Source organism: Micromesistius poutassou (assembly GCF_964030765.1).
Source record: "Micromesistius poutassou genome assembly, chromosome: 12".
Lineage (NCBI taxonomy): Eukaryota > Metazoa > Chordata > Actinopteri > Gadiformes > Gadidae > Micromesistius > Micromesistius poutassou.
In genome coordinates, this window is record NC_140282.1 from 6,606,903 (window position 1) to 6,631,487 (window position 24,585).

Consider the following 24,585-nt stretch of genomic DNA (forward strand, 5'->3'; position numbering starts at 1 on the left):
GAATATCCCCGTCAGTTTGGCCGAGGTGCAATGAATGAATAAAGATTGAAAACATGTCGGAAAAAATGAGAAAAAACTGAAAAAAATTATTTTGACAGATGTGCCCGAAGTTACTACTTTACAACCTTGTTGATGACCCACATTTAGAAAACATGTACTTTTAATTCAGCCTTTGGTGAATTTTAATTCAGCCTTCCGGCTCACAGCCCCCGGAAAAGATCTCGAGCATGCGCAGAACGCATAATCCAATCCCAATCCGTACATGCACGCTTAAATCAACTAATAGTCTAATATTCTGGGGTCTTAATTCGACTATGAGAAACCCAATTTGATTCGATTTTAGCTCGACTGAGGTGTATACATGCATCTTAATAATCCAATTATAGTTGGACTAACCCGATAATTCGACTTTCTTGAGTGTCATGTAAATGCACTGAATACCACTGACTGACAGGAATATGCTCAGGTAAGACCCACTCCATGGCATAAAGGAAAGGATCCTTGCATGAACCCATTCTTTACTCTGTTCAAATAACTGAAAACATTCAGTATATTTGATTGTGAAATATCCTGAATGTTTGAGTTGATTCTGATGAACTGACTAACCCATAAAAGAAAAAAAAAACAGAATGAGTAATCTCAACGATTAAAACAAGCGGCAGCGGGCCAATCTAGGCGTGGCAGATTTAAAACTTATTGAGTAGAGGAATTCCAACCCCCATGCCGGCACCATCCTCCCACGACCAGAAACACATCCTCAGCTAGGGAGTCAGCCTGCCTTAACAATATTGGAAAATCTGAAATCACACTTGAATAGAGAGTCAATCGTGCAAACGCAGGAAATACATACCCCAAAATGTAGAACAAATGGCTTTGTTATCCCTGTACTGACCAAGTGAGCAAAAGACTAAAATATTTAGAGAGAGAACTCTGACCAAACCTGTTTGGGTATTTTCACACTAGGAAAACTATATGATACAAACACACCAGCCGCATGCAATTTGTTCATCCAGCTGTTGGCAGTGATGGTAGACAATTTTTCTCTACCTGACTGATGCCTAGTGTCACTTAATGACATACATCACCGAAATGTATGTCATCCAGCTGTTGGCAGTGATGGTAGACAATTTTTCTCTACCTGACTGATGCCTAGTGTCACTTAATGACATACATCACCGAAATGTATGGTCTATTTGTACACAGAAGATTTAAAGTGATAATCACAGTATAATAATGTTAAGTTAGGTGTGCAGGACAGATGTAAGTCATGTTATAAATACTAATAATGATGATACTAATAAATCAAATATGTCTATTTCTGAAGAAACTCATTAAGAGTCAAAACATTTGATAGGGCCATGTAGGAACAACTTGAAATAGAAAAAAAATAGAAAAAGATAAGGAATGTTGAGAAGTAAAAATATTATTCAAGAAGGGAGAGGAAATATTCTCACGTTACTCGGATTGTATGGAATTCCGTTTTGCTCACATTCCATAGTGGGTCCTCTCCCTACTCATGACTAAAAGTGTGCGAATGAGCATTGCTTCCAGGTTTCATGTCATTACACGCCCCCTCCCCCTCCATACAAAATCCCTTTCCACCACTTCAACCTCAAACTACATGTACGGTACCTTAATATACGGCCTATATCGGATTAAATCTAGAAACAGGACACAACCAAAGACTTTTCAGATTTCTAGTTGGATACTATATGTGTTTTACGGATAGCTAAACAACAAACCAAGGCACACAATAATGAAGTGAGGTAGACCTAGCCTACGTTTTCTCTTATCACAATATAACGCCACATCCGAGTTGATACAGGGGACTGCTCCAGCTATGCAAATGTGCGAGGCATTCCTTTCCAGAGGAGTTTTCCTCCCACTTAAAGAAGGCCAGCCAGAGCATTCATCACATGGCATACAGCTTCTCAGGCTCGTTGCCTTTCTCATGGTAATTGCTGGGAGCCCTGCAGCGCAGTGCCCAACACCCACTGCACCCTCTGTAAGCAAGGACCATGTAGGCGCAAGTCCTGTCAGATGGCCGAATGAAACGGCAGCTAAACTATTGTACACTGTGTATACTAAACACTCCCATTTAATTCATTTTGAAACACCGTCCCAGTGTCACGATACAGTTAGACTAGTCTTATGCATTCGTAACCAAAGGATACGATTGTTGTTTACAATGTACAAGGGCAGTCTAGTCTACACCCTAAAACATTACCAGAAGCACATGAGATACTCATGGGTTAGAGGCCCTCAGTAGGTTATCCCTCATAACAACCAAATAAGTGTTACTTTGTTGCACTGATTTATATTGGAGTCCTAAGGCACGGTGGAACAACGCGGTGTATTTCTCCAATCTAGGCCATCTCATGTATTCCTCTCACGAAGTATTCCATGTAGTTGACTTGGTAGGATAAACGGGTTTCCTCCGTCCAGTTTTCAAGCAGGTGCTTCTACATTTTGGTTTCAAATAGGCCATAACAGCGGGAACTTGTCGGCGAATTAAACGACAAGGTCAGAGTAATGGTAGTATTGCAAACAAATTAAGCAAAAGGTACGATGGCAAAAAGTAGAGCTACAGGCATAACACAACTTCAAGTGAAGTTATACAAATGAAATAACGAATAACTTAAAAACAGACAATACAGGCTACAACTTACTATGATGTTAACTTCATGCTTTTTCAGTCGATACTTGAGACTCTTCATTTTGTCCTATTATTTCTTGATACCAGATACGTTCTGTCGAAGTGTACAAATCCTTAAAAGCGCAGTTACTTACGCAAACTTCTAACTTATTTCTTCCCGTTTGGGTTCGTTTCACCTGACGCCTAACCACAAACTGAACGTACTTGTCGATGAGCAATCAGCTCACCCAATAGAACAGCAGTATCAGCGGTCGTTGTGGCGTTTAGACCAATGGGAGGCGACATGGGGAAGGACTTCCTTGTTGACTACAGCGTCACTCCTTGCCTTGGGAACTTTTGAAAGGCACTGGGACGACGTAGGACAGAGAGGCCTCCGACGTCATCCTTACCTGGACAAAAAAAACACCTGCATAATTGTTTCGGCGAAAAAACATACATACATTTCGTGATTTGTAGTGCGTCATTGTATGTCGTAATTGAGGCATGATAATTCGGGATCAGATACAGACGTTAGTAGGTGTGACACACACACACACACACACACACACACACACACACACACACACACACACACACACACACACACACACACACACACACACACACAGGGAAACAACGCCACCTGCTGATGGTTGAGTGAAGGCAACAAGAATCAACCTCCATCCAAAATTGGGATTAAAACGTACTATTTATTTTTATTTGATTCATGTGTAAGCATTTCAGCATGATTTAGGCATGGTGGTTAATGTTCCTTTATAAAACGGGGGGCCTAAATCAAGCGATCTGATTGGTTCCCAACCGTTGTATATTGAGCGTATACACACAGATATGACGCCCGTTCAGTTTACAGAGTTCAGTATCACTCCGCGCCTAACTAACTGTTGTTTATGTATATATAAAAGCGATAGCATAGTTCACTGAAGCCTAAAAAACATGTTGATTGCTGGAGAGGGTGGAAATGTTGTAAAGCAATAGGCACACGGTCGGCAATTTAGCCTACTATCGAGTTCGAGTGAACTCGATAGAAGGCTAAATTGCCGGCGAACCAAGCTACCGTCTTTAGCCTAGCCTTCTCTCTGAAGGACGCTACAGTGTGTTGCATAGCAACCGCCGTACACTTTGCCGGCAGCCAGGAGGGACTACTTTTTTGTATTCGTTAAAAAAAATGCTTTTCCGACTTTCTAGCTTTTTAAAAATCGAGGGTGTCTATGACTTTCATTTCGCCATACACATTGAAGGGGGTCGCCGCCCCTCCGCTGCGCGTCGGGACGGACAACGCCCCTTAACTGTGGTATAATGAGCGTATACCACAGCCTGTCGTGATCTATTGCTTAATTATATATATATATATATATATATATATATATATATATATATATATATATATATATATATATATATAGAGAGAGAGAGAGGTCTGATCATGATAACCTAAAATTAAAATGTTTTAATACTAAAGTTTGTAAGCCGCCTAGTGGACAAAACAGTTAATGCTGTTTTAAAATGTACAAGGCATTCAGACAGTAAAGTAAAAGTAGAATGTGGTAGGTGTGTAAGCTTTACTTTGACTGTTTCAGTGAGTATACTTAATAAGTAGTAAAATAATTGCAGCTAATCATGTTCAAAGAGGTATGGATAAAAAACATAAAGGTTATGAATGCATACAGTTGCTTGTTCTCTGTGGCAAAACTACTCTATCAACCGCAAAGCAGGAACCCAAAATTATCCTGTTTAGGGCCCCCAGGTCTACAGGGTTGGCCCCGATTATACCACAGTTAAGGGGGTCGCCGTCCCTCCGCTGCGCGTCAAGACGAACAACACCACTTAACTGTGGTATAATGAGAACATTCCACAGCCTGTCGTGATATATTGCTTATGACCACAGGACTGCTGGGAAGACTTGTATACCAACTTGGACATGCTCCCTTTCATCCAACATACAATCCCCAACATTCATTGTCCGCTGAATGGCATCCTAAGTTTGTCTTTGTCTGGCTTAGACGTCATAGCAACAGGGTGACCATTGGGTCTAGACTTCCACTGCTGTTGAAAGGAAGTGAGATACTTGGGAGAAGTATCTCATTCATGGACACTGTAACTTCCAGCTGAATTAATTAGTAAACAGCTTAATGTTGATGAATCCAATACATTTTTGGAAATCCTAAGCCTTTTCACATTTGCCTTAGTACACATCCGTTTTTTTCTCTCTCTCACTAAAGAAGCTAAAATTGGAATAAAATAAGACAGACAAATAAAACAAAACTGCACAAACAAATCATGTAAATACATCTTTATTACAAATGGAGAAAAAAAACACAAGACAATTCCAATGTCATATAAAAAAAATCTAAATCATGTGAGAATGCTCACTAACACAAACATGCACATCCGACATCAAGTTAAAAAGACAACTGTAAAAATGGAACGTACAAAAACATCAAAAAACAGAACAGTCAACGAACATGTTCGTGGTTTATCAAACACGCGTCTTCTCCTTCAGCGATGGAGAGTAAACCAGTTTGAACAAAAGAGAGAACCGAGAAAAATAAAAGAGTAGAGTGTCGCGGGTGAGTTCATGTTACAACATAACGAGCTGCCGAGTTCTCCACTCGACTTCCATTGCTTCTAAGAGACGCATCAGGCTCCTGATGAGGGTGCTTGAAAGAAGAGAGAAGAAAGATCCTGGAGGTGCGCTCCACTCAAAGAGGGGGGCTTGTGAGGGCTGTGGTATGCTGTGTGGGGGCTGTGTTAGGACAGGAGACTGAAGTGCACCCGGTAAGCTCTCACACAGCCTTGCGGTGGTACTCGGGCGGGGCCACCTCGTAGTCGCTGGCACTGAACAGCGTGGACAAGTTCTTCACCAGGTACCTGCAATCAAACACAGCCGGGACATACCATGGGAAGGATTTTATTGTGTAAATGCCATCCACACACACACACACACACACACACATATATATATATATATTTTTTAAAAACGACATATAATTTTGGTTTTAAATGGGAGAATGCCAGGACACAAGAGGATCAATGTTGCAGAAGAATGATCACTATTACATGCCCATAAACCATTCCACCAACATTAGTTGAAGGTCTACAACTCCGACAGAGTTTGAGATAAGAGTCAACCAGAGGGGAATATAATTACATTACAGTTCTTCTACACAAAAAAAGGTACTGGCATATTTAGCAACATCAAGACAGAGCAGACCAGAGTTAATCATAGACTTAATCAACTTTTGGCATTTGCATGCATGAGTTTGTATGTATTCAAATCTAATTGATTGACATTATTGCAAATACACAGACTAATAATTAAACCTAATACCCATTAACTATGGGGGAAATATATTTGAGTTGTGTCAACTCTCAAACAAAATGCATATTTTAGGAGTCCATGACTATAAAATAGGGTTTTACGAGGATATACAAGCTGATTGAATAAGCATAGAAATTTGATTGTAGATATAACCTATATATGGAATTTTTTTGGGCAACATATCCTTTAATAGTTTATTGCTAATAGGACTGTAAATGGTCCATGCAAAACCCCATTGTATGGCTGTGTGTGTTGGTGTTCTATAGACAATGAAACCTAACATGAAATAATACTTCAAATACTTTAACAGTCTGTGATTAATTTAATCAATGAATCACCGCACATCAGCTACCATTCATGCCATTCATCTCTGATGTTCTCTATCAAAGTTTTACAATCATGACTCTAACCAGCCGAGCAACCCGCAAATCACTAGCGCCATTACCCTCACAGTCACTCCAGCTCCTCTCTGGAGTAGATCTACTTGCACACATGTATCTGTCCCCGCAACAAGCAAATGTTTGTTAATTCAATTGAACAGATAACAGGTGTGGCCCATTCCCTGAGATAGTGTCCATGATATGAAGGGCATGTACAAAAATATTGATCCAAATTTTTTAATTGAAGCCAAGCATTCGGTTTTGTTAACCAAGAAGTTGGTAACTTGTCTCATTAGATTGTTGTGCCACGTTGTTCCACTGTGGTGTACATTGTTGATGTAATTTATTGTATTAAGTGTTGTCAGGTTAGCTAGTGCTTGGAATGCAGAGTGAAGAATCAAGACCACTGCAAGACTCCCCTGGTGACGGCATATGCCACTCAAGGGCTATACTCACTTGAGGAAGTCCTGGAGGTAATTCAGCAGAAGAGCCAGGCTTTTCTCATCCAGCGGCGTGTAGGCTAACATGGCTCCGATACGCACTGGGAAAACACAACAAGTCTAACAGCTTAGGGTTTGGAAAACAAATTCTTGAAAACAAATAAAAGGCTTCTCTAAAGCTACTCTATAACTTTGGCTGCTCTGAGGATTGCTTTTGCAGATGCCAAGCAACTCTGAGGGTTAACTGTCAAATCAGAGAGCGCACACAGTAACAACAAAGTGGCATTATGCTTGGTGTCAGAGGTATTACGTTAATCAGTAGATAGAGATAGGACGCATTAGAGTAAAGTGAGAACATTCTTATAAAACGTAATAACAAAAAAACATTCAGTGTTTCTTTTATGATACCCCCTGCCATATCAAACAAGGCCGAAAAAAGATAAAAGGGAACAACATTTCACACATCACTGCAGCCATAGGAGATGCTCAGCCCTTACAATCAATAACAAGCCTGCAGGACAGATGCACGCTCAAAGTGATTCAGGAAGTTGTCTGTATCTTATATACTGCAATTCCACACAAAAATCTCAAATCAATTCAAGGTTTATTTAGCTTGTAATCTTTTTTCAAAATGTATATCTGTAGATTAGTCTTCTTTGAATAAACATTGCAGGTGACAAAAATGAGCTGTGGTTATGTTTAATAAGTCATGTGTAAGTTATGTGTGAGCTGCAACATTTATGTTGATTTGGCATCAAAACATGCCAATAAAAGATAGATTCCATCTGTACTGGAAGGTTGGATGCATACAACATGTCAATGAAGACTGCCTCATTACATCATATTCACCTCAGTGGACCTCAAGAAAGACATGTTGGAAGTCGTTCTTGCACCCAACAAGGCTGACCTTTACACAAGCTCTTACTGTTGGCCAGAGGACCACTCACACTCATGAGTGGCTAAAACACCTCATTAGTGTGAGTGCAAGTATGTGTTCACATTAAATACATTACATACAACCCTCAACTGAACCATCCAGTCAGTTTGAGCATAGATTTTTAGCTGGTGCAGATTTGTTCATTATGGGCAAAGCATCTGAAGTCCTGTGAGACTCTTGAGTCCTTTCTACACTGCCAAGCCGGTTCTGTCGCGGCTTGGCACGCCCGGCGATTTCACCGTCTTATCTCAAGTTTCCTGTGTAAAACCGAGGGGGTAAAATCCCCCGTCTTCACGACGTGGGCTTTCTTGGTTCACGGGAGAAGGCGGGGCTGCGCACGGAGTTTAGACCTCTTTAGAATAATTTGCATTTGCATACTTCATTCATATTTTTTTATGAATGAAGACACCTATTAACTATTTACAAGTGCAAAAACGCCAACATATTCTTTATTTTCCTGAGCACTTGTTTTTTATCCTGACAAAGCCTCGTAAGGACAGTTCTCTGCGTCTCTCTCGTAGAATGCACCATCTTTCAACGTCTTTGTTTAATGCGACTGCATCACCTCTCACATGATCAGCAGCTCGCGCACGGATATCACCTTCTCTCCAGTTAGAACTGCTCATAATAATATTGCTGCAGCAACACCTCTACCCAAGCCCCCCCGGAATCGCAGAGCCATTGCATTTACATCAGAATGAAACCCAATAAACCGCCAATGTGTGTAGGGTCTGGGAGGGTAAATTGGGGTGCTAGCTCAAGCAGGCAATTTACCTTGGGCAGTGTAAACACGCGGATGAAAAATGTGTGCATAAGACCGCATATTTGGCAGTGTAAACACGCCTTTGGTTAAAGACATTGAAGTTCCACCGATAGACACCCTTGCCAGCTTGAAAAATATTAGTTTGATTTCTGGCCTGCCAGGTGGTGGTGAAGACGAAAATGGCTTCTATGAAAAGACCATTATATACCTTATCTGAGTTTCTTATTGGGCCAAGAACATGCTGAAATGGGGCAGTTAGCTTCAACAAAACGTAGTTGTAAATGTAGTAAAATAAAAATAGTAAATATAAATAGTAAATATTACACAAAAGTATAAAATAATCTAAACTTCATTCACTCTCTGTGTATAGATCAGGCTGCAGGAAAATAAGCATAAATGGTCCACCTGTAAAAGAGTCAGACGGTCAGACAGCAAACCCCCCATGACATGACCAACATGACCTTTAAATGAACATGAATTCAGGGAGGGTGCAGCTGTCTGCATTGTTTGGAAGCTGCTCATCACAAAGAAGTGTTCAGATGTAAATTGCACAACAATTTGGTGTGCAATCAATCAGTAAACTATTTGGATTAGAGCCTTCTGGATGTTTTTTTTTACCTGCTGACTGTTTTGCTTCCTGGATGCAAAACAACCAATATAAATGAAGGGCAAAGAAAGGTTGTAAATCAGCTTATCGCCGTGCTTATCTCAAAGCATTCTGCAATGACTCAATATACTATAACACTTTGACTTTCTCTTGTGCAGAGTGTGTTGGTGCATGTGTGTTTGTGTGCATGTGTGTGGGTTCTCTGTACCAAAAAGGCGCAGCAGGTGGGGCGCTCCGTAGACCTGGGACATGGGCGTCTCGGGGCGCTCAGCCAGGATCTCGGCGTATTGGGGTCTCTCGAACTTGTAGAGCAGTTGGGTGCCCAGCATGACGTTGAAGTACTCCCGTATCCCTGCAACCACCTCTCCCACCGCATACTCCCTGAGAACAACACAGGGGAGCCCGCACTCACAATCAGCTCAGTGGAGGAAACCCACAAAGCAGTCGATGGCCAGGCACTTTATACTGGTTTGAAACTGCTTATAAATAAATAAAAAGGTGTTGTAGGTCATGATTCGAGAGTTGTTAGCACTTAGCAGAGGGAGCAGAAAAGGGCAAGATATTTACAGTCTCGTCACCTTCTTCCTCTGTTTCTCCGCCACAGAGAAATGTGGCATACCTGTGGTTGACAAGTAAATGTGTGATTGACAGTCAAGACGGATTCCCACAAACTTATCAGGAAGAGATGCTCTGATTGGTAAATTATTATCCGGCAGCTGTATAAAAACCAGGTAGGCACAGTGAACTCGAGACAGATATTCTCCCAGAGCATTTTACTCACAAGATGGCTACAGCATTTCGCACAAATTACATTAAAATGAAAGCTCTCACACTTTACCTACAGCCCATATTAGGGAAAGAGGGGGACGGGCTCTTTTAGTGAGTGCAGTTAGTGAAGTTAAGGTTTTGGGGTACCACTATCAAATCATCAGAGATAACATTTATAAAAAGGCATCAAATGCTAAGGTCTTTATCGAGGGTCATGCTGGGTAAAAGGCTTAGTTTGTTTACACTCCCTGGGCAGAAATGGAGTTGAAGAGGGAGTGTGGCGGCTTTCTTTGAGACAGGTACTCAGTCAGTAGGGCTGTAACGATATGTGTATCAAAACCAAACCTGTCTCGCGGTGCGAGAAGGCAGAATCGCGACACGCTGTTTTTTTAAAGCTGCTTTCACACCGCCGAGCAGTAAACGCTGTGATAACCGCCTCGCTGCCAGAGGGTCCTGAGCGGCGGTGTGAAAGCCAGGCGTTTTTAAAAGCGGCTGCTGCCACCACCGCCGGAAGTTTCAACACGGGCAAAATCTGTGCGCGTTCACTGGGATGGCAACCGCTTCCTGGTCCAACCGCTGTGGTTGTAACCGCCTCCCCTCTGCCGCCCTCTTCCCTCATTGAAATGAATGGAGGCGGCGAGTTGCCGCGCGGCTGTGTGAAAGCAGCTTGACACACACACACACACACACTACCACTCGCTCTCCTCGCTCGTCCACTTACTCGCTGACGCCACACACACACTGCCATTCTTGCGCACACACATACGCGACTCATAACACTATGCCTCGTTATTGCGACGTTCATGTTTTTTCCCATCTATTTGAAAGTTAGGCAATTAAACATGTTGCATTCTATACGGCATTATGACATTATTTAAGCTACATAGCCTAATTAAGAAGCGATAATAGGATATTTCACCGGCATATCATCAAAATGTCTGCAAAACAAAACCTCCGCAGGTCACTTTGACTGGCACTGTTTTTTTCTAGCGGGAACGCTGGTTAGTGCTGCCAACCTTTCAAATTACAATTATTTATTTTTGACATTAATATTTTAAAATAGGATTTTTTTGCCTACCTGCAAGCATCCTCCAACTAAATGTTACATTCAGTTAATTGTTAAATAAGTAAATGTTGTTAAAATAAAATGCTTTTTAAATTAAAAAATTGTGGGATGTATCGAACCGTGGGTCAAAAATCGTGATACAAACCGAATCGTGAGTTGGTGTATCGTTACAGCCCTAGTACTCAGTGGGTACTCAGGTACTCAAGTGGCAGTAGTTAATTGTAGTAGCCGTCTGTTTCAGTGCTACAGTTGGACTTACTTGTTGTCATTCGAGTTTCCTTTAGATTTCTTGTAGTTTGCATAGTCCTCCAAGACTGCCTCAATGTTTTTCTTTGCCGGTAGGTGAAACAACTGTAAAAAAAAAAAATACAAAAAAAAAAAAAACTAACAATATAATCCTTGACTTTTGTTTCCAACAGTCAAAGTCAAAAACACAAACATGTTAATATGTCAAATCATCTCTGTAACAAAGATGTACTTTGATAGTGTACAATTATTTTATTGTTACAGTATGCTTGAAATTTTAAAACTTTGTTTTAGAACCAAACGCATTCACACGAAATTGGACCAGATTAGAATTAGCCAGCTATCGCCAGACAATCAAAAGTTATTGATGAGTTTGGATATACAACCAATCAGAGTTATGAAAAGGGCACATTAGCGACACCCATGCTAGTTGTTTGTGAAGATGAATCAACAGCGCTTTCATATGGCGCTCCGTCATTGGATCAAACCTGCCCCATATTGGATAACTGGTTTACGATTGGTGTTAGTCATAGTGTTATGTGATTAAACTTTCAGCTGTCTCAATTATAACCCTTTCCTTGCATACACATAAAACGGGGACGGAAAGAGGCATACGCTAGCCAGGGAACCAGACATATCTGTGAGCTCAGATGTTATTTGCTCTGGCATATCTGCACCCCCTCTGTTGGGGAATTTTCATAAACAATAAACGTTGCTGCAGGTGATGTCTTAGACATTTCTTTGCTCTGATTGATGGTAGGTTAATCAAATTGCGTCCAGAGGCATTTTGTATTGTGTCATTTGAACACCCCTTGGAAATTGAAGATGATCTGATGATCCAGTCTAATAGGCATTTGCAAATTGGTCCGGCAATAGGCTAGGCGCACGTCACTTCCAATGCAAAATATGTGATCTATAAAAACAAATGAGGCAAGAATGTGCACATCTGTACGTAACTCTGACCCATACGTCCAAACATTTGAGACAGGTGAGGTTGGCTAAGCAGATGCTGAGGTGTTGAATAGAAGCCAGATACTATAATGAGGCCTGTCACACATTTAATTTAACCTAATATCCAACTTTCAGTATAGATCCACTTTATCATGAACATTCCAAGCAGCACTGTATTTGAATAGCATTTGTGGCTTGTACTGAGCTATAACTATTCTATAAGCACCTCTCAAATTAAAATATATAGTCCAAGCCAACTCAAATCTTAAATCAAAGTCAGCTCAATATTTAATCAGTGCTTTCTCACCCTCACAATCCCCACCCCCGGAGTGCAGAGGAAACTGTATGGTAACTAACTGATGAAATGATCATCATCGGTTGCTGAGATCCAAGGTAACATAAAATAGATTGAAAGAATTGCAGCAAGCGTTAATACATTTTTTATATTATCAACGGTTTATTTCAACGTTGTTATGGTTTTTGGTGTAAATTCTCTGCATTGAACACGACTGTCCTGTCTAATGCATTCGCTGCATTAAAACGCAGCAGCAAAACTTTGCCACTCGCTGCATCTTATTTTGTTTGTGACTACACTCATGTGGCCTCCAAACAAAATGTGCTTTTTGAACTCCCGAGTACAGTATCAGAAAATGCCTCTTGGTTGTTGCCGTGGTTTTCTGTAACGTACTATTGATTAATAGGATCATTGATATGCATTAACAATCATTTGGTGCTTTGAATTAACCCTTTATGATTGAATTTCAGCGTGCGTCGGGACGGACAACAGCTCTTAACTGTGGTATAATGAGAACATACCACAGCCTGTCGTGATCTATTGCTTTTATAAAACGGTTACGTTAAGAATGGCGAAATGAAAGCCATAGACACCCTCAATTTTGAAAAAGCGAGAAAGTCTGAAAAGCATTTTTTTTTAACAAATACAAAAAAGTAGTCCCTCCTGGCTGCCTGCAAAGTGTATGGCGGTTTCTATGCAACACACTGTAGCGTCCTTCAGAGAGAAGGCTAGGCTAGAGACGGTAGCTTGGTTTGCCGGCAATTTAGTCTACTATCGAGTTCACTCACCGTGTGCCTATTGCTTTAAAACATTTCCACCCTCTCCAGCAATCAACATATTTTTAGGCTTCAGTGAACTATGCTATTGCTTTTATATATAAATAAACAACAGTTCAAGTTAGGCGCGGAGTGATAATGAACTCTGTAAACTCAACAGGCGTCATAGCTGTGTGTACTCAATATACAACAGTTGGGAAAATAGGATATTAACCTGCATACCTACAGCTTTATGAGTCTGATTTTTTTGGGCCACAAGCTAAAAAAAAGTAATAACCCCTTGTATCTGCCCATTACTGCGTTCCATTATTGGCCAACATAAAGCAGATACACATCAAAACAATGGCACCTTTGGGACATAATATAAGAAATAATATAATATATAGAATTGTCGTGCTTTTGTTTTTTCCAAGACAACCATGTCCTCTAAAAGGACATACACAATGCTCCTTTGTTCTGTGTGTCCGGTATGTGTTTGTTAACCTGTTTCTGCCGGGTGATGAGGTCCCAGTCATCTACTAGCCAGGGTTTTAGCTCCTCTGGGATCTTCACCTTCACCTCCACACGGTTGGTGAACATCTCCTCCTGGACACAAGACAGATTTGAAACAAACGCATCTACAAGATGTACACACAAGCTTTCTCAGAAAGACCCTATGTTCAAAAGGATTTCACCTGTGACACTCACACACACATTACAATCTGTTGCTGCCAATGGGCAAATAAAAAGATTGTTCACATGAAAAATCATTGAGTGCCATGGAACTAATCAGGCACACATACAAAGTAAATAAATAAAGTGGGGTTCTTCTATTTAAATAAATACAAATAATTCCCATTGGAGACTAATGATTAGCACAAATGTAATAATCATGAACTGGATGATTAATACGTGTACTCTTTAGAGGTAATAGGAAATGTATCTGAGGTCCAGAACATGCTTGAGTTGCCTCGCCATCACAAAGTGTGGTATTGGAGTACTGGAAGAATTGGTATGAAGGATTGGATTTGACCATACACTTTCAACAGTGGCATCTGCCCGAGCCCTCTTCTTCCTTGGTCCCTGGGGCATCTCTCCGGTGCTAGTGCCCTCTCCTGCCCCAGGGGCTGCAAAACACACACACACACACACACACACACACACACACACACACACACACACACACACACACACACACACACACACACACACACACACACACACACACACACACACACACACACACGTTTATAGTTCCACATGGATAATCGATGGAAAAGGAGGATGCTCTATCCACAAGTGAAAAGCTTCTCTTACTCTTCTGCTTGCTCTTCTTTGCTTTCCTTTAAAAATAAAAAGTGAGAGTGTGTTAATCTGAAATGTCTACGCATTGAAAAGGTTATGAAATTAAGTATCTTAAAAGACAGATGATATAACTTTTTATTTTTAAGCGGGTGTTGGGACTCACAGATCAACATTTTTCTGCTGCACTGCAGCAATCTTTTTGCTTGGTGCTGCCCCCCTCATCTTCCCCTCAACATAATGATCCCTGTGGAGCAAATCAGAAAAAACACAGGCATAGGTCAACCCTTCATCTCATTACTGACACGTAAAAGCAAACGGTAGCTAGGCAACAGGAGATAGATTAGATAGATAGAGATTCAAACATACTGCTTCATTAAATGGGGTCTGATATACTGTGGTGTGACAAGTGCCAGGTATTTCTAAATACATGCATTATTTATCTTTATTTTAAAAACTACAATTATGTGTCATATTATTGGTAACGTTTCCTAAAAGATAATTGTCTGTTATGGCAAAAGTCTCACTTACTGATTGGCCTTTTGAAGCTCTTTTTGTTTTGCAAGGTTGCTGTCCACATATTTGAGAACTCTGCTTTCAGGAACCCATTCATCCCAGCTGAAAGGAGAAAGTGTTTTTTTTATGTTGCAGCACTAAAAACAAAATCAAGATGAAAACACCATTAACACTCCAAGGCATAATTCATTAGAAGGGGACCATAACATTGTATTTGAGGTAGAAGAGCTTACTTTTTGTTCCATCCACTGTAATGAATGAAGTACTTGATCTGCTTTTCCTTGATATTGATCTTCACACACTGTAATAAAAGTATGTATATTAAGCATGAAACATGAACTTGTTGTCATGTCTTGTTGTTGCAGCAAACCAATACGTAAGAAGCACGCAGTGACAAACCTTTGCCTCGTAGAGCAATGGCCCATGAAAACACAGGACTCTTTCCCCTGAAACGAAGCACAGGTACACAAAGAATGTATAGGTCTAATCATTATTTACCAGTAACATAGATGCTAAAGATATTACTTTGAATATGTATATTTGATAACTGATGTTAATGTAATCACATGCACCCTTATTGAGTTCACGTACTGAATCAGCTGGGCAACAAAAGCTGCCGCTTTGTCTGTCGTCCAATCACAATGCAGCTGCTTTAGCTAAGCAAGCTAACATACGGTAGACAGATAGACTAAGATAAATAATCCTCTATGTCAAATTCTGCTGTTAACGTTAGCTTTTTATGCGTGGCGATTGCTGATTCATTTCACATTTAACGCAATTTTCGCAATAATATAGATATTGGAAACTGGGCTTCAACAAAAAAAACAAACCCGCCCCCTCTGGACAACGGGAACGAATTCAGTTTAAATCGGTGCATCATTTCCCGTTGTACAAACCTTCTGAAAACTTAGGTTTAGGGTCCTGTTTTGGCGCCATTCACAGACTCAACTGATCGGATCTCTGGATGATCAAATTCACACATTGCCAGTTTCCATTTCATCCAAATACAACACTGGAGGAGGATGTGGTTCGTCCATGGATTCGCCGCCGCCCTCGTCTCTCAAAACGCTTCCGGGAGGCGCCAGTCACGTGACTGTGCCTGACGTAGTCATCATCCACGACAAGCACAACGACTCAAGTAAGAGCGTTATACATTACTAGCCTTGTGAAAAACCTGCCTTTTTGACCTTCACTTTAATTGTTGTTATTTTTATATTATTAGTTGTCATTTTTCAAAAGCCATTAATCAAGGAATTGAAATGCAGCCTAATGAACCCTGGAGGCTGGAGCTGACGTTTTTAAGACATCATCAGGACTACCTGGCTAGAGGTTTCACGATTAGATGAGATAAGATAACATTTTATTACATAATGATCTTATCTAATATCTAAGGTAATAACAAAATAGTGAACGTTCTATCAAAATCTCTGGTAGGCCTAATTAAATGATTAATCAACTCGAGCTGAACAATTAAACACAAGTTTTGGTTCTTTGCTGGCAAATAACGTGAGCACACGCTGATCTAAAATGAACTTGTTTTCTTTTTACACGAATGGCTTTACTTAAGGCACATCAACATATATCCAACGTTAGGCCTATTGATTACTTTTACCACCCCCTTGTATGCACTTGTGTTGTTTAGTTTATTCGCTTCGGTAGGCGTAATTTACGCACCCCTCATCCATCCCGCTACTATTTATTCGTTCATTTGCTCGTTCGTTCAAAAATAATAACAGTTGGTTTGCCTAAATATAGACCTCCTAGGCCTAATAAGAAAGTATAAACTCATCCATGGTATTGATTATCTAATGAGACTTAATAATGACGGACAGGAGCACCCTCTCGCTCCCTAAATATTTGCGTGAATGCCTAGTCTACCTGCACTGCTAACATGTCAGGTTCATCTCAAAGGGTGCGGCATTTCAACTTAATAATTCTACATTTCATTGGCTAATACTGCGTTTTTGAAGGATCTATTGACTTGAAGTGTTGCTTGTGCGGGCGCGTTTGTGTGTGTCTGTGTCCATAATTGTCCAACATAATATTTTCCCAAATTTCCCCTTGGATCAATAGGCCTAACATTTATCTCATTCACTTGTGCATAAGGTTATGCTTCAGTATCCATTGCATTGTTCTGTCCCTTTTCAATGAAAACAGCTTCGTTTGAAGTTCATTAAGCAAACAGCAGCCTACACTTTATTCATAGGCCTACTTGAATTCATGAGTTGCGGGTATACATACAGATATTGCCTTTGGTGGACGATTATACATTAAACAAACAATACTCTGACATGCAATGTCATACGCGCGTGTTATTTCAGCGGTAGGCTAGAGTATCCTGTAGGTTTATCAACTGAAATAACCCACTCAATATCGAAGAAGAAAGGCAATTTTATGTCAACGTGGCAACAGTAAGCATACATGGAACAGCAACATACATGGAACGATCACCATTTAATAATATACGATTCAATCCTCAATATCACGCTTGTTTTATTGCAATCTCCGCGATCCTGTGAAGCTGCGCTCCGTGCGCGCTTGGCACTGTGCGCTCCCGATGCGTCTTGATGAATGTTGGCAAAGTTTGGGTATATGATTATTGGTAAAAACAACAATAACAACAACAACAATTCATCCTCGAAAAATTAAGTCTTTCAGTTTCTTTCTAAATTCCTTCCTCATGAGACAGTAGATGATGGGGTTTAGGCAGCTGTTGGCGTGCGCAAGACACACGGTCACCGGGAACACATACGAGTGAACTATGTAGTACGCCTTGTCCCAGTTCGCAGCGTTCAGCTTCACCAACACACTCCAAAAGGTGATGGCCTGGTTGGGCATCCAGCAGAGGAAAAAGGACAGAACGACGATGGTTACAGATTTCGTTACTTGCGATCTCCTCTTCGGGTTTCCCGGTTTCATGCTCCGATGGTGAATGAAGCGTAGCAGCATGATGTAGCTGAAGGACACGATGGACATCGGCAACACGAAACCAACGAGTATCTTTTGAATGTGATAAACTGCCAGCCAGTATTGCCCACCTGGGAACCTCAACAGACATAGTTTTTCTCCCGTCACGTTGGTCACAGAAGAAAAAATAGAGGTTGGTGCCGTCGCAACGGTTGCCATTACCCAAATCATTGCGCAGACCCATTTGGCAGAGATAGACCTTTGCCTGGTTCGGTCTTTCAGCGAGGATACAACAGACCAGTAGCGGGTCACACTCATGGCAGTCAAAAAAAAAACGCTGGCATACATGTTCATGACTGTGACAGAAAGGATGATTTTGCACATGGCGTTTCCAAACGGCCAGCTGAAGTCCAGCGCGGTGTCCACTGCCCAGAAGGGCAAAGTCAGAACAAACTGAAAATCTGTCACCGCCAAGTTCAGGACAAATAAATTAACCCTCGACTTTTTTCTCTCTTGCTTGACTCGAATTAAGAAAAGCACCAATAAATTACCCACCAAACCAACTGCGCACACAACCGAGTAAATTAAGCATATGAGGAGTCTCAAAACTAGGCTACCGTCGGCCATCACGTCGATGTCCTCCAGGTTGCTGAAGCGGTCCAGTCTGGTCAAAGACTTGTTCAACAAACTGCTTTGGCTTTCTTCATCCATAGCACCAAACGACACGGTGTATTCCTGCGCACAACTTCTAAAAACAACACAGCCTGAAACTCAGTTTTAGACTAATGCTGGCAATATGATATAGGCCACTTTACTCGTCCTCCACCCAAGTGTAGGCTGACGCACGGAATACCACCACCCCCCCCAGTAAGCACGTTGGTCGCAATGATTCATGTGCTTGTCATAGCTTTAAAGCTGATGATTGTCGTGCGTAATTGTTCCTGTACCATCCCTAGCTTTCCCGCCCGGCAGCACTGACAAGGGAATCTACTGCCACCAAGTGTTTCATTGTAGTTAGTGCAAGTGTTGGAGCTCAGCTTAACAGAACAAACAAGGCCAGTTTCCACTACTTCTCCTTCAAGCGGTAGCAACAGCGGTCCTCTAAATAAATGATGGAGACAAGGAAAACAGAATGCATTTTATTACGTCTAAACTTTTCTACATAAACAGGAGACAATCAATAAGTAAACAATTTCTTCCAATGCAGGTAATAAATATTTTTTTCCACTTAGCATATTGATACAAACTGACAAACTGACTGTCTACTGTACACCATGTTATCCTCGTCTCTCTTGAAAAGCCTTTTGATTTCCTCGGGTTGAAGCTATGAAAACAGAACCTGTGGATTTAAGGCAGTGAGTGCAGATGTCGACGAGAGTCAGACTTTTTCAGATCGTTTCTGTAAAATGGGACTCTTAAATCGCCAAAGTCCTTGGTTTTTAAAAGTAGCTTTCATTTTCTAAAAAATATATAAATTCATTTCTCTCACTCTCGATGGACAGACAAAGAGCATACAGACAAACAGACTCAAACTCCCACGTTTGGACAACTGACGCTTCCATACATTTACAAATACACATAGTTGACTATTCCCTTTCGCTAAGGGCATCTACCAAAACTGAGTTTTTTTTCCGTCAACATTGCCTGCAGACCTTGCACAGCCCGTAATATCTGAGGACATGCACCACATTAAATAGATAGCATTTCGGCCCCTTTTCAACCACGTTATTCCGTCTTTCTCCATCTGACCTTAAGAATTTAAGATTCCACGGTGGTGACATTAAGTGACGTAGAGAAGAGTGGAGACTAGTGAAGCCGTTTGAATAATGAGATAATAGATAGGGAAATTATGGAATGTAGCATCAGCGCTACCTAGCGAGAGATGCACATGAAAAAAAAACATCAACGTGATATAAAAAACATATTACGTCCCCATCACAGTAGCTCTACGACCATCACTCATACACGTGTAAAAAAAATAATATATATATATTACAAAATAAATAAAATACTGCACACTACAAAAAGACTTGGGTTGGAGGGGAGAAGCAGGGTGGTTATGTAGCTAATCTAAAACTTAAGTCACCTAAGAGCAGGCAGGCAAGGTGGAGGAAGGGGGGGGGGGGGGGGGGGGAGAGAAACCGATCTGCTAAGTGCAGACGTCCGTAAGGGACACGGTGAAGTCGCTAGGGAGAGAAATGGTGGATACGGTGAGGTGAAAATGAGCCGGGACGAGGGGAGGGAAGGATAGTGAAAAAGTGTCCCCAGGTTTAGAGAGGGACAGAGGGAGGGAGAGGTCAAGTGATCTGGGTGACTGTCAGAAGGTATTATGTCGGGGTGAGAACACTAATTTGGGGGGCTTGGAGTGGTTTGCAGGCAGTCATGGACTTTGACAAAGTGCAATGGGCTGGGGTGAGACTTATGGAGACTGGTTGAGTCTCGAGGTCACCGGGGGAGGGGGTGTGGGAGGGAGGAGCGGCATATGGCCTGATCAGACTAATTCAACTTGATGCCTCTACAGAAAGAAGAAACCCTTCAGAATAGTTGGGGTTGGCTTAAGATCCCCTTAATCCCTCCCTATAACAAAATGACAAAAAAAGAACAGTACATTCAGTACAAGCAGACCCTGTGTGTTCAGAAAACCTTCAAAACATTCATGTCTACAGTTGACTCCAAGTCTCTACTTCAAAATCCTAATCTTCAACGCTTTGAGCCACATAGCTGCTCACACCATGGGGTTCTTTGGTTCTGGAGACTGTGTGTGTGTGTGTGTGTGTGTGTGTGTGTGTGTGTGTGTGTGTGTGTGTGTGTGTGTGTGTGTGTGTGTGTGTGTGTGTGTGTGTGTGTGTGTTGTTCTTCCAACAACCAACCGCGTCTATTGTCTATTATTCTTGTCCTCATTGGAGCCTTCCCATCCAACACAAACAGATGTGCCGGTAAAGTGTGTGAGTGAATAGAGGTCCGCCAACCTGTAACATTCCTTTTTGTTTTGTTTTGTCCCCATGACAACATTTACTTCACAACGCACTAGCGCCAAGTAGTGTGCCAACAAGCAGGCACCGGTTTCTTTTGGTCAACTAGCCCACAGACCTCCCCTGGCTGAGGCCCTAAGGAAGTAGCGCACACTTCTAGGCCTGACACCCTCCACATGCCTCACAAACTCCCAAATAGAAGTGGAAGATATGCATGCAAGACCGGAAAACAAAACAAATTAAGAAAACACTGTGGCACAAGGGTTGGACTGCCCTCCGCAAGACCTTCCTTCATAGATAGCATCTGTCATTTTTGGCATTGTGCAAAAAAACAAGTCATTATACAAATTTCCTGTTGCAAAGGTCCAAAAAGAAAAATGTTATGAAGCTCAGAGAGTGAATGAAATGTTCAGAGCTCTTAAATGCTCTTAAATAGTACATGAGGACACAATGTTCAAGCATTTGGGAATTAATTAAGAGACAAAAGAAATATGGAAAAGAGAATAAACAATTAAAAACTGCGAAATTCCATGTGTGCACTCCAGACAGATAGCATCAAATGTAGGAGTCCTAAGGGAATGCATAAACATCGTCATCAGTATTATACATAATTTAACAACTTAATAAAATTATTAGTACATGAATAAACAGTAGTCAGGTTGTGGAGCAACTGGGTACAACTAGGAAAAGTAACAAAAAAACGACTCTCAATTTATAATAGGAACAAAGAAGAAAACTTTAGAATTAGTACCAGAAATCGTGAACAGAGCAAAACTGAGGGAGAAACGGAGATTAAAAGTATTGGTGCATGGATGTTGGCGTACGTATATATAAGCACTCTCTTAAAGTCTGCATTAATAATCAAAGTAACTACACAGGAAAATGTCTCGAATGAATGTACAAAAGTAATGAAGGAAAATAGATTTGTATTTTCTGTACATAGCTCCACCCCGCCAGTTGCTAAAAAATAAAAAAGAACCATCCTCTTTTAGTAGTTGACGTGACTTTTGCTTGTGTTGGGGGTGGGGCGTGGTCTGTGTCGGTACCGGTTCAGCGGTGACCTGGACTCCGCCTCCAGGACACGACTTCCTTCATACCATGCTGAGGTCACTGTTTTGAGGTCAGTTTGCCAATGGAGCCAATTAACCGACTCCACCATCTTTGTTCTCCAGTTCCAGTGGGTGAACTCCCACCCTCACTCCTCCAGGCCTGCATCATCAAGAGCGAGCGCTCCTTCTGACGAGCACCGTGCGGTCTTATCAGACAGCCCTGTAGGTCGCTCAGCCGCCTGGTGGTCAGACGGGCGGTCGTAAGTCTCTCTGCAGTGCGTCTGCGTTGGAGTGGTCACTCCACAACACCAATGCGCCATCGCCCTGCGGTGCTCAGCCTTTGTCTAATCACCAATCAGCAGAACAACAATAGAGGGAGACATGCCGGGTCCGAAGGGATGGGGGACTGGGGTGGGAGGGGTGGGTGGGGTGGGTGGCCCTCCTCCTTCCCGGTGCTACGCCAGTCAGTCCAGTGAGATGATGTCGGGTATGCCGCCGTAAATGGCCGCACTGGCCTCGGCCCCGCTCCGGCCCACCAGCACCCCGGGGTGCGAGTGCGACTGCGTGTGTGTGTACGACGACGAGTGCGTGGACGAGTGCGTGGACGAGGAGGACGCGTCGCGCAGGCAGCCAAGGCTCCCACTGCTGCTGCCCGTGCTGCTGCTTCCGTTGGTCGGCGGGGCGGAGAAGTGCCCGCCCCCAGAACTGCCCGATTGGTCAAGGAACAGCTGGGAGGCGGCGGAGGACGCGGGGCCGGCGGCGGCGGTGCTGTAGGGCAGGAAGCGGTTCAGGAGCAGCTCGTGGTCCTCTGAGGACGAGGCGGCCGCCGCTGCAGCCATCACCATGTTGTAGTGCTGGGTGGAGACATAGACCAGGACACATGGTGGTGAATCTAATAATGGTTATTAACAGTAAAAGTAGCTCTGTTAATATTAACAGTGATCATAACGGTCACAGAAGCCCTGTCAGATATAAATTGAGTCATTAACAGCAAGAGAAACCAACTGGTTTGTTGGGACTACCAAATATTCATATAGAAAGATTTTTTTCTCTAAATGACTCAATTAACATGAGCAGATGTGCCGGTAAAGTGTGTGAGTGAACAGTGGTCCACCAAACTGTAAGACATTACTTTAGTGTTTTCTTTTCTTTTTTCACCATGACATTTACCTCACAATGTGCTGGCGGCTGCGCCCAGTGTGCCATTGAGCAGGCACCGCTTTTCATACTTTAACCCTACTATTTTTTTATATGCTTATTTAGCATATAATAACTTGGCTTGGCTCTAACCCATTAAAGTTGTTCCCAACCAAACATGTTTGGTGTTGGCGAGTAACTAGCAACCGTTGGTCTTGGCTTGGTTCACTAGCAGAGGACAGATGGTGCCTTGTCAAACATCTTTGTGACAACACAGGCTGCACAACTCATGAGAATGCGTCATGCTACCAATATATGCCAACCGGCAAGGAGTCGCCTTTAACTCAACATTGCTCAACACTTTGTTGTTGATCATATATTTATTCAGCAATTCATTTTTAATCTGTCCTATTTCGGTCCTCAGTAAAGCAAAGCATCTCCTACACTGGTTCTATGTCACTTTATTTATTATGCTACTTGCATTCATGTGGAATGCAACTGCAAGGTCTCCATTCAGCATTATGAATTGGAAGTCAATGCAAACATGTGTTCAACGCAACAACACTGAGACAACAACATACCTGATGATTGTCCCCTTGCAGGAAGGAGAAGAAGCTTAAATCTGGGAAAGGGAGGAAACAACAAACACTCAACATCACAAAGCACAGATCATGAAGCCTGCATTTTTAAGTCCTGGTAGTTTCTGCTACAGAAAATGGCATAGCAGCATCTCTACAGCTTGACCCTAAAAAAACACAAAAAAAACTTGCCCTCTGCTTTTCGTTCTTTTTACAACTCTTGATTCTTACGTAGAGCATCTTTAATTGAACCGCGTATATTAGTATTAGGCTTATAAGCGGGCATGTATATGTGTTATGTAATAATCCTGTAAGTGAGTGTGTGTGTGGTTGTGCATGCGTGTGTCCTTACCTGACAGATCAGTGGGTGTGTGGTAGTAGGGTCTGTAGTCCTGTATGAGGGGAGGTACAGGGGGGATGTAGCTGGCATCCACACTCTGCATGCTGGGAGTGCGGCTGAGTGGAGGGGACGGATGGTGCAGGTTCAATACCCTGGAGGTCATTATGGGGATAAAACAACACCAGTATCTTTTGTTAGGGGTTGTTTAATAAGACCACAAAGGATGTCGGTAGCTGTTGTTCGACAAAGAAGCACAAAGATAAAGAATGACGTCTTTGTAAGGTCATGTGATTTAATGCCTCAAGAAATTCACCTTTAACGCCATTCAGGCAAAGCGAAAGAAAATACATCATAACGTAATAGAAAGAAAAAACACAACACAACCAAACAAAAAATAGAAGGCTTTCACAGGTGTAGTTATTTTGTGGGGAATCTCAGAACAGGTTCTTCTAGACATGACCCATAGTAAAAGGTAAGGCGCAAAGGTGTGAACTAGGAATGGGGCCTGAAGAGATGAGACACATGGACAGAGCAGAGCTCCATTCAATATGAAGCCAATCATGATAGACTTACAGGTTTCATAATACAATCCCAGTCATGG

The 24,585-nt window shown here is 42.0% G+C and overlaps 4 protein-coding genes across 6 annotated transcripts in view; all 4 read right to left on the reverse strand.

Moving 5' to 3' along the window:
* Nucleotides 1–2,826, reverse strand: part of uacab (uveal autoantigen with coiled-coil domains and ankyrin repeats b) — a 48,155-nt gene extending 45,329 nt beyond the window's left edge. Inside the window, exon 1 of the mRNA XM_084476317.1 lies at nt 2,670–2,826. Within this exon, the coding sequence (XP_084332443.1) occupies nt 2,670–2,717 (48 nt within the window). The 5' untranslated portion in view covers nt 2,718–2,826. The remainder of the gene's footprint in view (nt 1–2,669) is intronic.
* A 2,160-nt stretch (nt 2,827–4,986) lies between these two features.
* On the reverse strand, nt 4,987–16,041 carry LOC311356494 (mortality factor 4-like protein 1). Its single transcript, XM_084476282.1, has 12 exons — nt 15,898–16,041; nt 15,401–15,447; nt 15,235–15,302; nt 15,017–15,103; nt 14,652–14,732; nt 14,501–14,526; nt 14,222–14,310; nt 13,688–13,789; nt 11,196–11,287; nt 9,311–9,483; nt 6,812–6,896; nt 4,987–5,524 (listed from the first exon to the last, which is right to left on the reverse strand). Exons 1-12 carry the CDS (start codon nt 15,935–15,937, stop codon nt 5,440–5,442), a joined length of 975 nt encoding a protein of 324 aa, XP_084332408.1. The 5' UTR covers nt 15,938–16,041; the 3' UTR covers nt 4,987–5,439.
* Nucleotides 16,042–17,632: 1,591 nt separating this feature from the next.
* Nucleotides 17,633–18,619, reverse strand: rxfp3.3a1 (relaxin family peptide receptor 3.3a1; the record flags this gene model as incomplete). The annotated part of the gene is made up of 1 exon (XM_084476493.1): nt 17,633–18,619. One exon carries the CDS (start codon nt 18,617–18,619, stop codon nt 17,633–17,635), a length of 987 nt encoding a protein of 328 aa, XP_084332619.1.
* Nucleotides 18,620–20,047: 1,428 nt separating this feature from the next.
* Nucleotides 20,048–24,585, reverse strand: part of LOC311356440 (E3 SUMO-protein ligase PIAS1-like) — a 50,356-nt gene continuing 45,818 nt past the window's right edge. For all 3 annotated transcript variants that reach the window (XM_084476221.1, XM_084476220.1, XM_084476219.1), the window contains 3 exons: nt 23,997–24,136; nt 23,648–23,688; nt 20,048–22,783 (listed from right to left, as the gene is read on the reverse strand). In XM_084476221.1, coding sequence (XP_084332347.1) covers nt 22,394–22,783; nt 23,648–23,688; nt 23,997–24,136 — 571 coding nt within the window. In that variant the 3' untranslated portion in view covers nt 20,048–22,393. The remainder of the gene's footprint in view (nt 22,784–23,647; nt 23,689–23,996; nt 24,137–24,585) is intronic.